Source organism: Epinephelus fuscoguttatus, linkage group LG23 (assembly GCF_011397635.1).
Source record: "Epinephelus fuscoguttatus linkage group LG23, E.fuscoguttatus.final_Chr_v1".
NCBI lineage: Eukaryota > Metazoa > Chordata > Actinopteri > Perciformes > Serranidae > Epinephelus > Epinephelus fuscoguttatus.
Window position 1 is genome coordinate 17847415 of NC_064774.1, and position 16614 is coordinate 17864028.

Here is a 16614-nt window from a genome sequence, read left to right on the forward strand (position 1 = left end):
ATAGTGTAAATATATCTTTATTTTAGTTTCACTGTTGCAATTAGATGTGATCATACATATTTAATAGGCTTGTGAGGGTTTGTGCCGAATCACAGATCACTAAATGAATACTAACTGGTAACACCTAACACACTGCTCACTCTGTCCAGTCAATCTAAATCATCTTAACTCCAACATCCAGCCTGCACAGCTCTGTGTTCAGGCCCCAGATGATGTGCAGCAGCCCCCCGCACACACGCACACACACTGCTGTCTGAGCAAAGCTGCTACACACCGCACAGCCGGCTCTGCCTCCTTCATGCATGGCGACACATATGGCTGTTATACGTATGTGTGTGCGCGTGCACGTGCGCCCCGCGTGAGTAATGCAGTGGGATACCCAGCAGCGCTCCGAGATTGCATAACCACCATCCGTATGGCTGTGTAGCTGGTCGGACTGGCTGCGGACCATAAGCAAACACACACACACACACACACACACACAAGATGCAGCATCAGAAGCTGGTAGAACATTTAGGAAATGTGCTTCACAGCTGGGTTTTCTTTACACCTGGTGACGCAATGTTTGAGATAGGAGGTTTCACCTACAAGGAATTTTAGGGGGGAGGGAAAAGTCACGAGCTGCTGTGGAGTGATCAGTCACTGTTTGATGCACTGTGTGTGTGTGTGTGTGTGGATGGGAACACCACCACATGTATTCACATATATATAACCAGTAATAAGGTAAGACGGGGGAAGATGCCCCACTTAAGAACAAAGTCAGTATTTGGATATGATTTTAGCATGTACAGGATGATGATGCATAAACCAGCACACAGTTGGGAGACATATATTGGTAGAGTGGCCAATTTTGTTATTGTAGCACAGAAATGAAACTCTTGTAAAGGGGCAACGAGCCTCCGAGCTACAAAACGAGCTATCTAACCAAATAAAAGAAACTAAAATCCCAACCCTGACCCATTACTGGATTATCTAGAGGCCGTCTAGCCTTTCCTTTAAGGACAATTGTTTTTATTTCAGGATGCCTTCCCCCAGCAAACTTGCTAATAATGTTAGAGTAGAGGAAAAGTCTGCTAGCTGCTAGGTTAATTTATACAATGTAAAATGCCATAGACTTGTGCTAATGATGTTAGTATGCTGTATTTGTTTAGAAAACACGTTAAGGATAAGACAGTTGTTTTGCTAGTTAAACTTGTGAGTTGTAATGGAGCCTAATTTAAATGTTGCTGTTGTCCCTGGCTTCATATGAGTAGAGGAAAAGTCCGCTAGCTGCTGGGCTAATTTATACAAAGGAAAATGCCATAGGCTTGTGCTAATAACATTAGCATGTTGTATTTGAGGGGAAAATATGTCCAGATAAAGACAAGTGATTTGTCTGTTTAATGTGTGTTTAATGTGTGTTTTGAATCAACTAAACTTTACAGCATGTCACAGAAACCCCACTGACAACTAGTGTTTTGGAGGTGTAACTGCAGAGTGACACAGACACACCACCACACAAGTATAAATGCTCACAACAATGTAGGCGACGTGCGTAGGTGATGGTGTAGGGTCTGCATCAGGTCGAATTTGAACTTTTTACTGTAAAGGGCAAAAATATTTTTTATCTTTCAAAATAAATGGAATGACTTTCCCCACATGTCCCTCATCATCATGTATATACTATGGGTGGGGGGGGGGAAATGGATACAGCATAGTATCGCAATATTTTTGTGGAGCAATAGCCTACAGTATCGTCAGACAGTGCCAAGTATCAATTTTTTTGGTATATAAATTATCAATATGACAATACAAATTAAACTTCAGGTAGCCTACTAGAATAATAAAATCAATTGCTTTTTCAGTCCACTAGGTAGGAATGTTATTGTATTAGATTTAACAGAGTTTTCCGTTGACATTATTTACAGTTGAAAAAAGGTAATAAATTGCATATATTTTATTGCTAGCATATTGCAACAGGTTTTTAAATCACAATAATATTGTATCATGACTCAAGTATCATGATAATATCATAGCATGGATCCTACCCTGAGTACATACCAAAACTTTATATAACTTTTTATATGAGACCCTGTGTCCTCATTTGTCATATTTTGGGTTTACTTGACCTTATACTTCATTCTACTTAGACCTGTTGTCCTCGTACATGGACACTTTTTGTGCCATCTAGTGGTAGTAAGAGCACAATACACTAATCCATGTAAAAACAAAATGGCAGCCATCTCTGCCAAGTCAGTCTGCAGCTGATCCCAACACAAAAGTGGTCACAGTGTATGTATGTACTTTTTTTATTTTTACTTTTATTTTATTGTTGTCCCGTTTGAGGACATTGAGACTTTAATATCATCGCCAGTGTTTCGGTTTTTTTATACTTATGGGGTCCTACCAATCCCAAATAGCTAGGAGAAATTAAAAATGCAAAACAAAAGTTCGCAGCAATGTATCCATAGATCTTAAAGTCAAACAATTCTGTAATATACAATAAAAGTTGATAAAATGACTAGATAAAAAGTCATAATTATAAATTATCATTGCGAAGTCATCATCAGTGTAAAGCTCAAAAAGTATTGCATCATATTTAAATCGCATTAATACTGTATCGTGACTCAAGTATGGTGATAATATTGTATCGTCAATTCCCACCCCTAGTATATACCAAAACTTTTAAGATATAACTTCATATAAATACATATATCTCTATTTTTCAGTGACAAATGAAATGAGTTTACCCTAAAATGGTTCTATGTAAAGGTCGTCATTCACTATAGCACAGCCATTCAATACACGTGCTGAGAGCAGATTTAGTAACATATCCTTATCTTAACCTGAAAATAATCCCAATAACATCACTAACGACATACTGGAAATATAAATAGAAATAATAATAAAACTAAGTTTCCTCTCCCGAAGGTGAATTTATGAATTCATTCTCCCTCTCCGTGATTCACACACCGACCATGATGACGGTGACTGGAGGAGCGGAGACTTCTTACGTCAGACGAGGAGAATGACAAGCGCGTCCAATGAGGGGCCGAGGATGTGCAGCGCGAGGACGGAGCTGCCGACAGAAGGCTAATAACCATGCCAACCGAGGAATATAGCGCGCGCCGCTGACTGGGGAGAACGAGAGGGGGGGAAACCCTGGAAGAAGAGACCATAAAAATATACCTATACACACATAAAGTGGAGGAGAGAGGACACGCGAGGCGTCCTGGTTTCCTGCAGGGGGGAAGACGAAGACACGGAGCTGGTAATTTTCTCTCCTCTTTTTGTCTCTGTGGCGTGGTCTCCCTTCCATCCCTCCTTCCCTCCTCCCTCCCTCCCTTCCCTCCTTCCTCTCTCGCGCTGGCTCAGGGACTGCACTGCTGCAGCTGAATGAAACCGATCCAGGTATTTATTGTTCTCTCTGTGGCTAAAACACACACTCACGGCGGTGTGAGGGCGCGTGACGGGGTTTGAGAAAGCTGCACGAGCTCCCGTTACCGCAGGGATGCGAGCCCCTCAGCTGCGGGGCTTTTGGTGGAGGTGGAGGTGGAGGTGGTGGAGGAGGTGGTGGGGATGGTGGTGACCTTCCCCGGCCGTTTGCAGTCATTGACGGTGTGTGCGCGCGTGCGTGTGTGCGTGCGTGCACGGGAGCATGAAAGAGCAGAGATGAAAAATAAAAAAGGGGGCGGGGGTGAAGGAGGAAGGGTGTGTGGGGAGGTTGAGGTGGGAGGTGTGTGTGTGTGTGTGTGTGTGTGTGTGTGTGTGTGTGTGAGAGAGAGAGAGGAGAGAGATTTTTTTGTGAATGGAGCTCCACATCCTTTTTGGCGCGAGCGCGCGCGCTGGCAGCTCGACTGGCTGAGCTAAAATTAGCCTCGTGCCAGATTTTTTTTTTATATCGTGTCTGCGTGCGGCTGCAGCGGCATATGTGGATCAGAATCCGAATTAAAAGATGCGGGCGCACACGCACTCACGCACGCATGTCTGGGCACGCGCTCATACACGCCACCGGTGAATAGGACAGCAGCTACCACCGCGCCGTGCCCCAGGACGTCATGCACCATTTTTAGAGATGCTCTAAAAATAGAATTTGTTGATGATGGTTTTGACTGGGAGGAAACTGAACACCGTCTCCAGTACCTGGCGCCCTATAGGTAGGAATGCACCACACCGAAGCTTTGCTGGCTGTTTATTTATTGTTTATTTGGTGCGTGTGGAATGCTCGTGCTGTCACATTGCTTTGGAGCCAAAATGGAAGGACTATTTCTGTCATGTAACGGATTACTTTCCCCCTTTCCCTCCTGTGTGTGTGCGTGTCCACACCTGCTATTGTGCGGCTGCTGCTAATTACCTGTCAGCGTGGTGCGTGGGAGATGCTGGTGACGTGTGTGCTTGGGGTCAAGAGTTGTTTTCATGAATGGATGAATGAATGGGCGGATGGATGGGTGAAAGGTGTCTCTTTTGCTCCCTTGATCCAAAGGGGGTAGGTGTTAACACCCCCTTCTTCTCCTTGTCCTTCTCTTCCCTGCATCCCTCCTTTGTTTTGTCCTCACCTCTTGTCTCCCGTCCTGTTTCCTTCTTCCCCTTTCCACAACCTCTTCTTCCTCTCTGCTCCGTCCATCTTCAAACTTTCCTATCTGTCTTTCGACTCTTCATCGCTGCCCTTTTCTGAACTCCTACCCTCCTCACTTTCCACTCAACCCCTGACCCACTCATACTTCTTTATCTCCTGATTCCTCCTTCCCAACTCCCTCCGTTGGCTCTCTGTTGTGCATATTTTATCATCCCCCTTGTCTGAACATTTCCCCGTTCTCTTACACATTATCGACTGCAACTTCCTCCTTCGTTTCTCCTCCCCTTCCCTCCTCGCTGCTCTTTCCCATCTCCGATTTCCTTTCATCTCGCTCTTGTCTTTTTCCCATCTCTCCTCCCCCCATTACAAACTTCTCTCACTCCTGAACTTACTGACTCTTTCCTTCCTTCCTTCCTTCCTTCCTTCCTTCCTTCCTCCCTCTTCCTCTCGTTTCTCCAGCTATGATTCTCTCCCTGGCCGCAGCAGCCATGAGTAGCGGCAGCAGCCTCAACTCCTCCTCCCCCCTCGACCCCTTCGACTCCTCCACCTCCTGGAGCCTGGCTGAGGACCCTTCCAACTCCTCCTCTGAACCAGTCGTGCGAACTCTGACCCCTGACCTCCAGCCGGCGACCACCGCTGTAGCCATCCAGGAAGTCAGCCCCTGGGATATCGCGCTTTGCGTGACCGGGACGCTCATCTCCTGTGAGAACGCTCTGGTGATCGCCGTGCTGTTCTACACGCCGACTCTCCGGGCTCCCATGTTCATCTTGATTGGATCGCTGGCGGTGGCGGACCTTCTCGCCGGCTTGGGCCTCATCTTGAACTTTGTCTTCACTTACTTGGTCGACAGCTCGGTGGAGTTTGTGACACTGTTGTCGGTTGGACTGCTCATCTCGGCCTTCTCTGCCTCCGTCCTCAACATCCTTGCCATCACAGTGGACCGTTACCTGTCGCTGTACAACGCCCTGACCTACCACACTGAGCGGACAGTCACCTTCACCTACGTGATGGTGGTCTTCATCTGGGTGTCATGCCTAACGCTCGGCTTGCTGCCGGCGCTCGGCTGGAACTGTCTGAGGGACGAGTCCACGTGCAGCATCTGCCGACCCGTCACCAAAAACAACGCCGTGGCGCTCGCCGTCACCTTCCTGCTGGTCTTCGCTCTGATGATGCAGCTCTACCTGCAGATCTGCAAGATCGCCTTCCGCCATGCGCAGCAGATTGCCGTGCAGCACCAGTTCGTGGCCATCTCCACCACCAAAGGCGTCTCCACACTCTCGGCCATCTTGTGTGCCTTCGGGGCGTGTTGGCTGCCGTTTGCCATGTATTCCATAGTGGCCGACTCTAGCTACCCCGTAATATACACCTACGCCACGGTCCTCCCGGCTACCTGCTGCTCTGTGATCAACCCCATCATCTATGCGTTCCGAAACCCGGACATCCAGAAGTCGCTGTGGATGGCCTGTTGTGGATGCGTGCCATCCAACCTCTCCCTCAGACCCAGGACCTCCAGTGACGTGTAGCAGGGAAGGTTGGTTTCTGTCTGGCATGATGCTTGACGCTGAGTCAGGGTTGTCGGAGGGCGAGGATGAAACGGGGAACAGGAAATCTGGAGGTGAGAGGTTGAAGGTTACAGCCGAGGAAAGAGATTTCCTCTACTCTTCATATCAGGGCTGGTAGGCTGATGGGGAATACACGGCTGGCCACGGTAAAAGTGGCACGGGAATGGGGAGAAGCCAGGACAGTGCATGGTCAAAAAAAAAACAAAAATGATAGAGCTAATAAAGGAGAGAACCATGAGAGCGAAGGAGGTGGCGTGAAACCAACTGCAAAAACCTGATTTTTAAGGTAGGGAGAGGCAGGGGGTGTGTCGGGTGACTTTTCCAACTGACCTCCATCCGGGTGCGAGAAGTGAGGCCTACTTCTCCAGAGTAGCATATATGTGACAGTAGGATTCAGAAGGAAGTGTCCTAAAATCTCCGTAGGACACGAGCTTGGGCAGCACTGCATGGTTATGCAATCAGAAGGAGTGAAACAGTCTTAAAATACAGCGTGTGTTTTCACTGATGTGTTTGAAATTAAGTGGATAAAAATACAATGAGCTAAATATACACAACGAATGACCTTGAGTATTCTCAACGAGCTATCTTTGCAGTCTTCTCCTGACGAGAAAACAAGAATATTTCCTCCCTTGAAACACATTTTAACGACCATGTTCCCTTGATCTGATGCAGATTAAGTCATTAGTGAGTTTATAGACAGAGAGTGCAACAATAATTAACTCTTATGTGCTGAGATTGGAAATTGGATGGTGTTCGTGATCATTAACATAGCTCGTCAGCCAAGCCCGTTTTGACTTTTCCCAATGCCAACAGCACAATCTGCATTTTGTCAAACGCAGTAACACATTTCAATGCATGAAGCTGGCATAAAAAAAATGTGCTCCTCCTAATCATGTAGCATTCCTCCTCACACACAAGCTGATCCACCAGGCTCCCTAAAGCATAGATAACCCCCGGCTGGTTTGCAAAACCTAGAGAGGGGTTTCCACATTTAGTCCAGCGCGTGTCGTCCTTGGTGTGATGAAATCAAATCTGCTCCCGGTCTGAGGGAGGAGAGAAAAAAAAACGGGTTTCTCAGCCAGCCGCTGCGCCGTGACTGTGAAGTAGAGAGAGCTGAATTCAGCACCAAGGACAGCGCCACTGCAGAGCGCTGCTACCCTGGGAATGCTCTCTGCTGCGGGGGGGAGAGCGCCGGAAAGTAGGCTACGCTGTTCTCTACACACCATCTTGATAGGGACTGTGAGACGGGCTTTAAAGGGCCATTCCGGCTTGACTGGAGTTTTGGTGCTTGTTTGCAACAGATGCAGTGTTGACTGATGGATTATTTTCACACATACATGATGGATAAAGGTATTTTAAATCATTTCTGCTGGGTTATCTGCATGAATCAGTCTTGAGAAGACAGAATTTGTCCAATTAAGGCTATCACTGTGACTCAGAGAGCAGCTTTTATTTTGAAATCACTCCCATATTGTGCTTGAAGAGTAGCAAATGTCAAACAAGAAGCTTTCACCAGCTCACGTGTGTCAAATCTGAGATGGTAAGGCTTCATTTTACACATTCATGCCTTTAATTTGCTGAATTCTTCTGGTAGTAGCTAATATTTCCACCTTTGTTTGAAGATATTTACATAAAGACATTTAAAATGAAGGCCACACTGACACCAAGACACTGAAAACCCTTTGTCAGTGAAGTAAAATAAGCAAGCACCGACAAAAATGACTCCAATCATGCTCAAATTGTTCTTAAATACCCACTCGAGGTCCTACAGCGCGACTGTGACCCCGTCCTTTCTACCCTCCGCCGTTCTCTGGCCTCTCTTGTATCTCAGAAATTATGCATGAGGAAAACAATGTATGGCCCCCATGAGTGCCGGTAAAGCACGCCTTCTGACACGGGCAAGGTGAAAGCAGCTGATGTTTTCCAGAGGCAGACGGGACCTCGGCGATTATCTACATCTGCGTATCGCCTCTTTGGCTCTAAATTTAGAGACAGCATTCCAACTCCATCGCCCGATTGATTATCCATTAGCTAGAGCTGAGCACAATCCATACTGAACGGGTCATTTTTCATAGAGACGGCTTTGGATGGCTACAGTGGATTCAAGTTGTACAGGTTGCCACAGTCACATCACTGCTATCAGTGCCAGACCTAGATCATGTGGTACTTTCGGCAAGCCAACCCCTACCCACCAAAAGACCTAGTATTATTGTAAGTATATTTTTGTACTGTATTCATTCCTAATGACAATTCAACACAAATACACAACTTCGCCAACAAACAATAACCACACACGATGACGTCACTTTGTTAGCTGGAGGCAAAACACGACTCTCCACCACAGGGCTGTAGGCTACATAGGAGTCTAAAAATGTCGTCTTGTTGTGTTATTGGGAGCCAGAATAGAAGGAGTCTTGGCTCAAAACTTAAATTTTATTGTATCAGCCGCCACTGCCCGTCAACAAAAACAAAGACAACTATGGTTAAATGCGGTAAGACGAAAGAACTGGATGGAGGCCATCATCAAAAATGCTTGCATGTTACAGAAAAGGCATTTACTGTTGTAGGGATGAATAACGTTATGTGTATTAAGGGTTATCATGTCCACCCCATCAGAAACTGGGGAGGTATTAAGAGGAAAATCGGATTTCTCTGTAACGCTAACTTATTAGTGGTTAGATAACGTTAGCTTAGCTTCCTCCTTTGTAAGATTGGCATAGTAATCAACCACAAAGCTTCCTGTGACATCATCCATCCACTGAGTGAGAGCATACGGGCCGGCCAGTCTGGTCCCGTTGGTCAGTGTTTACTTTTTTTCGAGTAACACTCACGGTCCCAGAGAGTGAGTGACCTGACATGGTGTGTTCGTAAATTCAGTCTGACGCTCTACACTAAAATGAGAGCCTAATTCTATGTGAATTAACAAACATTTAATTTAATTACAAATTTACTCCACTTGGCGCTCTGCTGCTCCGTCTCCCCAGACAGAGTGTCCAGAGTGCACTCCGCCAATCCAAGAGTGCGGTGCTCTGGATAACTGAACAGTACTTTCCGACAGAGCTCTGAATTTACGAACGGTCCAGTTTGTGCCAGTATGCGCTCCAACACTCTGAGCGAGTATTTCTGAACGCACCACTCGCATCATCTTCCTCCATTGTCTAAAACGAGCTGACATAACTTGCTAGCTAGAACTGGCTAATGTCTGCGGAGAACTGTTTTGCCTCCAGCTAAGCCCCGCCCACCAAAAAACAACATACTATTTACTAGCAGTAAAAGGGTCTATATTTAAAGATTTGTTCTGCTCCACCATTAAATGTTTTTGTCATCTCCCACGGCTGTATCGCTCTTGAACTGTGCTACACTGCCTCCATGATCTCCTGTGGTACTGCTCCATTTCGTCCATATCTGTAAGTTTTCAGAAATGTGCACGGCACAGACGAAATGAATGCAGAGTCTGCACAGAAGGCTCTGTGCGTGTCCGTATCTAATGCTGAGCATAAATGAGCCCTTAGTCACGTGGTCAGGAAGTAATCATACATGCAGGGGAAACGGCAAACGCCTATCTGAACAATATGGCCACAGAAATCTATAATAATACTGTAAACATGAGCATCAGATGGTCTAAATTCCTGTGGACTGTGCTGTACGCCTTCTGTTTTCACTTCCCTACTTGCACCCTGTCAGCAGTTGCTGCACACACACACACACACACACACACACACACAAATGCCCCGCCTCGAAGAAGCAGCGCAGCTCTGCCCCGGGGCCCCTCTGAAGGCTCGGCGGGTTAATGAGAAGCGAGAGAGGCGAGGTGACGCGGCGTGAAATAGAAACGCCGGGCGAGACACGCTTTAACGTAACCTCAGGTCACGTCCACCTTGCACCCAATCAGGATGAAGTCGTTCCCCACTGAAAGGGCATCATGTAAGTTAAATCCAGCTAATGTTAATAACATCTGGGTAATAATGGCGCCTAATGTATAGAGGATGTAGTGAGGACGAGCAGGGGAGCGGATTTATTGCCAACTTCTATCTGCATTTAAATGATCTACGGAGATAGTTTTCACTGGAGTTCCTCTGCACAACCTCACAGAGAGGTACCATGACTAAGCTCCTGGCATGCTGCTAATATACATGTGTGGGAGGTGTGCTGGCTTTGGGAAAAGAGTTCATGGAAACGGTATGGGCTGCAACTATAAACTCACTCAACTCTACACTAGAAATAAAAACATACATGTAACGACAGAGAGTCGCTTCCAAATTCAAACGCTTTCTACCAAATAAACCACGACGACAGACGACAAGCAAAGAACACTTTGAAAATGGCGCTCAGGAGATGCAGGTATTAAGATTATTTTCTATAGTGTACATTAAAACTTAGTGTAGAAGTCTTTTTTATTGTTTCTTGGCAGCAGCAAACAATCAGTTGTTTTTGCAGCAGTTGTTAGCAGAACAACGGCTACACTTCTCTGTCGATGACTTTATTTGAACAGGCAGAATCTCTTGTGTCTTTTTTGTTTGTCTTTTGTTTTTGTTTTTGTTTTTGGCCTTATTGGAACTGAAAAAAAAAAAACTCCTTCGCAATAATGTCCAACTGTATTTTGCTGTGTACAAAAAGCCACAAAGGAGAGAAAGAGAGACAGAGAGACAGGTGGTGGGGCTCTGAATGGTTTGCAGAATAACTCAAATTAAATATTTCAAAGCAACAAATAGCACATTGTACTGTATGTGAGAGGAATATGGCCGGGGCCGGCTGGGGTTTTCCATAAAGACATTTCAGCAGGAGTGGATCATGGAAGTAGGACAAACCTAAATATGAAGCTAATGCTCTATTTCCATTTATAGATGCTGTGTTGCAGACGGAGATCTTGCAATGCTGTTTTCTCCATCTCTCTAAAATTAGCTTTATTTTCATGTTTGCGGTCGTTTCACGAATGTCGGACGACTCTGTGTGAAGGTCACGGCTGTTAAACAAACTGACCACCTCCCTCTCTCTGTCTCTCTTTTTGCTCAATCACTGCATCGATGGAACTGCCGTACGGTGAAACACTTGCATCAATTATTAAGTGAAATACTTTAGATTACTCTGAAGCTGGAAGCATGAGATGGATGGAGTTTGGTACTTTTGGCAAGCTTGGTGAACTGCAGCACTGTGTGTGTATGCGTGTGTGTGTGTGTGTGTAGGGGGAGAGATGCGACTCACCAAACTAATCGATCCCAGAGAGATAATTAAATCCATTTCACATAGGAATGTGATGCAGATCCTATTGGCACACAGTTCTCCTGTACACACAACGATGTGTGAGACTTGCTTAGTCACCTGTGTTTGGAGATGCTAGATGGGACGCACAGGTTACGTCTGGCAGCCTAAATGTAACATTCATGGAGAATCTGCACTAGCTTGGCTGATGCTGACACACCGGATGTAGCTTTCAAGCTGTGCCTCTGTTTTACCTCTTTGTTAAAAATGAATCAAACTCAGATTCAATTAGGATCATGAACCAGACTTGGATTAAACAGAAATTAGTTTTGGTGGTTTGTTTTAGCCTCTGTTTTGGGACAGATGGCTGCGGTTTACAGCATATCACGAGGACAAATGTCATGGGAAGTTGCCAGCTTTCTAATGTTTGAAACTGTTTTGGCTCCAGTTACAGCTCAGTCTGAAAAACTCTTTAAATGGCAAACATTTCTCAGTGTCGTCAGTTATTTCAGTGGGATTGGTGCGATCAGTGGATTTGCTCACTGGTATGGAAGCTCATTTCTGCCACTTTGATGAAGAAAATATCCTGTCATAATGATGAGAAAGTTTCTTGAAATAACGACTTGGTTTCTCAAAAATAATGAGGTAGTATACCAAAAAATCTTGATATCCTAAGATCATTAGTTAGTATCCCAAAATCAAGTGGTCATATCTCAATATAATGAGGTAATATCTCAAAATCATGAGTTAGTAGCCTAAGATAATGAGTTAGTATCTCATAATAATGAGGACACATCCCAAGATAATGTGGTAGTTTCTCAAAACAGCGTGTTAGAATTTAAAAATAATGAGGTAGTATCTTGAAATAATAAGGTAGTTTCTCAAAAAGTGAGGTAGTATCCCAAAATAATGACTTGATATACCAAGATAAAGAGGTAGTATCTCAAAATAATGAGGTACTTCTTCAAAATGAGTAGTATGTCAAAATAATATGGTCATACCCCAAGATAATGAGGTAGTATCTCATAAAAATGAGGAAGTATCCCAAAGACAATGTGGTATAATGAGGTAGTATCTCAAAAATAATGAGGTACTATCTCAAGATAATAAGTTAGTATCTCATAATGAGGACGTATCCCAAGATAATGTGGTAGTTTCTCATAATAATGAGGTAGTATCTCAAAATAAGGTAGTTTCTCATAATAGTGAGGCTTTGTTGTAAAATAATGACTTGAAATCCCAAGATAATGAGGTGGTATGTCAAAAATAATGAGATAGTTTCTCAAATTAATGACTTGACATCCTCACATAAGTTGGTATCTCAAAATAATGAGGTAGTATCTCAAAATAATGATTTGATATCCCAAGATAACGAGTATCTCAAAAACATAAGTATCTTAAAATAATGACTTGATATCCCAAGAAAATGAGTTACTATCTCAAAATAACGAGGTTGTATCCCGAAATAATGAGGTAGTATCCCAAGATAATTTAAGTGAAGTTTTAATTTAAGTTTTGTTTGTCATTTTTTTTGAGATATTAAGTCATTATTTTGAGATAGCGAGTTATTATTTGGAGGTTTTTGGAAGGTTTTCTCATGATAAATAGTTAACAATCTTTTTTTTTCCCCAAACACAGAAATGGACTTACATACATAGGAGCAAAATAAATCAGTTCAAATTTTTTGGTATGCTGGTTTGACAGTGCTGTCAGAGAGCTGGAGAATCTGACAGAGACAAAGTATGGTGTCTTAATAGCTGCGCTGGATCATACACTTTTATTTAACTCTCCTCTGTCCGAGTATAAACTGACAATTAGCTAGCTCGCTATTTTTTTGTTTTGATTTTGCAAACAAAATTTCGGGGTAAGAGAAGTACAGAGAAAATAAAAAGAGGCTCAGGGAGTTATTGTGACCAACTAGTGCTAGCATGTTGCTGGCTGCTAGCATGTTAGTAGTTAGGTTGCCAAGCATCTAGAACCACAGACTAAATGAATATCTCGCTGGAACCTTTTGGGTATGAAATTGCCTTTAAGGTGGAGTAAATGTCTGTAAGTGGATAATATATTCCTCTGTGGGTTGAGAAAATTGTTTGACCTCTAGCCTTCCTTTCAACACCTGCCATGGACAAACTTTAAGATAAATGTTGGGTACGTTTTTGGACATTTTGGTAATATGTTTTGGTGGGCGTTTTTTGTCCTTTGGCAGTGAAATGTCAACTATCTGGCATTTTTCCAGAGTAAAACAAACTCTATTTGATCCAAGTCTGGAGGGAATCATGAGCCCCAAAGTGAAACCACAAATCAGCCGTTTCACGAGCGCGCTGACTGAAATGTTAAATCCAGCATCGCTCAGCTGGAACTGGAGCGACCGAACAGCTGATCTGAAGTCAGCGTTAACTCCGGCGGCATCACACAGCTGTATTTTAAACACCGTCTCTGATGGTCCCATCTGGCATGTCCATCTAGTGATTGTTTTAACAATTAATAACACTCATCTGTGAATATACCACTACTCAGTCAACCATTCCTGGGGCAGGAGTGGAGCGACCACTCACTGTGTGTGTGTGAGTGTGTGTCAACGTGTATGTGTGTGTGTGTGTATGTGTGTTCTCCCCCCGGGATCATAGCCAATTGTAATGAACCATAACTCAACCAACTCTCACTGTAAACACAAACACACGCAGAATGGTTTTGTCAGCCGCTATACAGGACTATAACTCAATTTAAAAAAAAAAAAGAAAAAGACCTACTGTACAAGTGAGTGTGTGTTATTTTTATTATGCAATGCTGTACAGAAATGTATATTTTTGTAATGTTCATCAGGGCATGAGTTACAAGACATGGTCGCTGCTGTGAGCATGAGTTTGTTGTGAGTGTGTGCGTACGTACGTGTGTGTGTGTGTGTGTTTTCTTCCTCTTCTTCTGTGTTCTTCCTATAAACAAATGTCAAATGTTTCTTTGGGGAAAAAAAGAAGTTGTGTGTCGGATATGCTGAAAAAGTGCCATATTTTTTGACTTTATAGTGTCTTAATTTTTTGTTTTTCTTGTGTATTAGAGGGTTGATTCTCATTGTGGAGTCAGTAAATCTGTAAACAACTACAAAAAAAAGCTCAACATGGTCAAAAACAGCAACTCACGAGCAGCAGGGTAAAGAAAGAAGAAAAAGGCTGTTATTTAAAAGTACTTGACCTTGATGTTATTGATCACTACACTGAGCAAACAGACCAATTCCAACAATCCAAACTTTGTATTTCCTCCTGTAACGTCAGAGTTGCAGCAGCAGCAACATCAGAGATGATATCAGTGTCTCTGTCAAACGTCTTCTTGACTTAAATTGCGGTAATCTGAACAGTTTCAGCATAAAAAAGACGTGCGCTGAACGACAGGGAGAAAGTCAGGGAGGGAGACTGTGCGTGGCTGCGTAGTACGTCACAGAGTCAGGTTTCCAGTGACGTCATTTTGTCTGAGTCGTGTCTAAGGGAGCAGGTCGTTTCAAAGACATCCCCACTCTCTCCACTGTCCTCCTTTCACAAGCGTCCCCCTCGCTCCTTTCTCCCCCTCATCATCCTTTTATCTACACCCCCTCTTTTTCCTCTCCATTCTCTCAGACATCTCCCTCCTGTCCTCTTTGCTGTTTCATATGTGCCCCGTCTTTTCATTCCTGTTCCCTCTCCTCCTCAGTCTTCCTGTCACTTTTCTGCATGGTTTTCACCCCTCTTGCTCATTCCCTCCATCTTTTGCAATACTCCACACCTTCATCTCCTCTATCTCTTTTTACCCCCTCTCCCCTCTGTCTCTTTCTCTTGTCTAACATTTTGCTATGCTTGGCCTGCAGGAAGCGAGTCGGTCGACTCCGTCTAAAAATAGTTACCCTGAAAGCAGATAAAAAGAGCAAAAGAAAAAAGAACAGCAGGAAAAAAGGAAAGGAAAAAGAGGAGGGGTGGGAGGTAAAGAAGTAGAAATCAACCCTTCTTCCCTGAGCGCAGAAGCAAGCCTTCGCTTTGCTCCGTAGACGCATCCATCATCCTCATCTTCCTTTTTCTCTCTTTCCCTGTTAAGTTTTTCCTTGTCTCATCTTCTTTGCACAAGCACACGTTCATCTTCTATTTTTACACCTCTCCTTTGAGTCTCTCCTTCCTTTTTTTGTTTCTCCTGAGCACAAGCATCAACACAAGGGTTTTTAAAATGCAGGGATCGGGGCGAGTGCCTATACAGAGTCCGTCAGGCTATGTTTTCCCTCTGTAACCTACAACCTGGCAATACTTCAGGCAAACAGAGATTGTCAATCAAAAATAAAACCATTACAGAGCTAATTTTCTATCGGACCAAGTATGGCCTTCATAGAAAAAAAAAACATTGTTTTATGCATTGATATTGCTGGTCTGGATGAGGGAGCATCACCGGTTTTAAACCCTCAAGGTGAGGGTGTTATTGGGTAACGATACTGTGATGTCACAGACCTGATATGGTGTCCTTGAATCATGTTTTTTTGGGTTTGTTTCTACTGTATTCTCTCTGATTTTGTCCTCTTAAGTTGGTGTCGTGAAACAGTCGGTTACGATAAAAAGTACAAATGCACTTTATAAGATGGACATGTTACACATTGCACTTGTAAATGTCGAATGTAAAACCTTGAAGAGAAAGATTTATTTTTATTATTGTACATAAATGAGAAGAGAAAGTAAAAAAAAAAGACTGCAAAAAAAAAGTGGAGAATAATTTGCCAAATAAACTGAGAACAACAAAAGAAAGAAAAGTTTGTGTTTTTCTGTGTGCTGGAATGGAGTCAATCCGGTGACGTCAGCATGTGTGTGTGGTGTTCGTGGGCGTTTGCGTGACATTGTCTGTGTGTGGGTGTTATTACGAGTGTGTGTGTGTGAGTCAGTATCGCAGGTCACTGTAGTGTTAAGGAAAGCCTGCGAGTATAAAAAGATGCCGCTGAATTATTAAACCACTCCCTGCTTGCATAACAGCGAGAGCGAAGCGACACGGAGTGAGAAGAGGGGAAGATGCAGAAGAAGAGAAAGAGGGAGGATCTGATCGGAGAGGATGCGACACACACACACGCACATGAACACACATCCCTATGACATTCACGTATAGGAAAAAGGATGAAGCCCAGAGGGGGAGGAGGAGAGGAAAGGACAGGTGCAAAAAAATGGCAGAGCGAAGATGCACAGTTTGTATATGTGAGTATCGCCTAAAAACACACACATATATGTCATACATGTCTCTGTGTGCAGGTATGTACACCCAGGGGTACAACACTATGTGTGTGTGTGAGGGCGTGGTGCTGGG

The 16614-nt window shown here is 43.9% G+C and overlaps 1 protein-coding gene across 2 annotated transcripts; it reads left to right on the plus strand.

The window, feature by feature from the left end:
- The first annotated feature begins 3038 nt into the window (after positions 1–3038).
- gpr185b (G protein-coupled receptor 185 b) lies at positions 3039–16046 on the plus strand. Of its 2 annotated transcripts, none has more exons than XM_049569326.1 (2): positions 3039–3250; positions 5015–16046. In XM_049569326.1, the coding sequence occupies exon 2, from the start codon at positions 5017–5019 to the stop codon at positions 6076–6078; it is 1062 nt and encodes a 353-aa protein (XP_049425283.1). In that variant the 5' UTR covers positions 3039–3250; positions 5015–5016; the 3' UTR covers positions 6079–16046. The 2 variants fall into 2 exon arrangements, with proteins under 2 accessions (XP_049425283.1, XP_049425282.1); XM_049569325.1 differs by lacking the exon at positions 3039–3250 and adding an exon at positions 4007–4136.
- The last annotated feature ends 568 nt before the right edge of the window (positions 16047–16614 follow it).

What these genes read in the sequence shown, in the direction of transcription:
- gpr185b (XM_049569325.1), top strand. Translation starts at nt 4,079, where the DNA reads ATGATGGTTTTGACTGGGAGGAAACTGAACACCGTCTCCAGTACCTGG. An exon ending in CAGTACCTGGCGCCCTATAG is followed by an intron (nt 4,137 to 5,014) that starts GTAGGAATGCAC and finishes TCGTTTCTCCAG; the next exon opens with CTATGATTCTCTCCCTGGCC.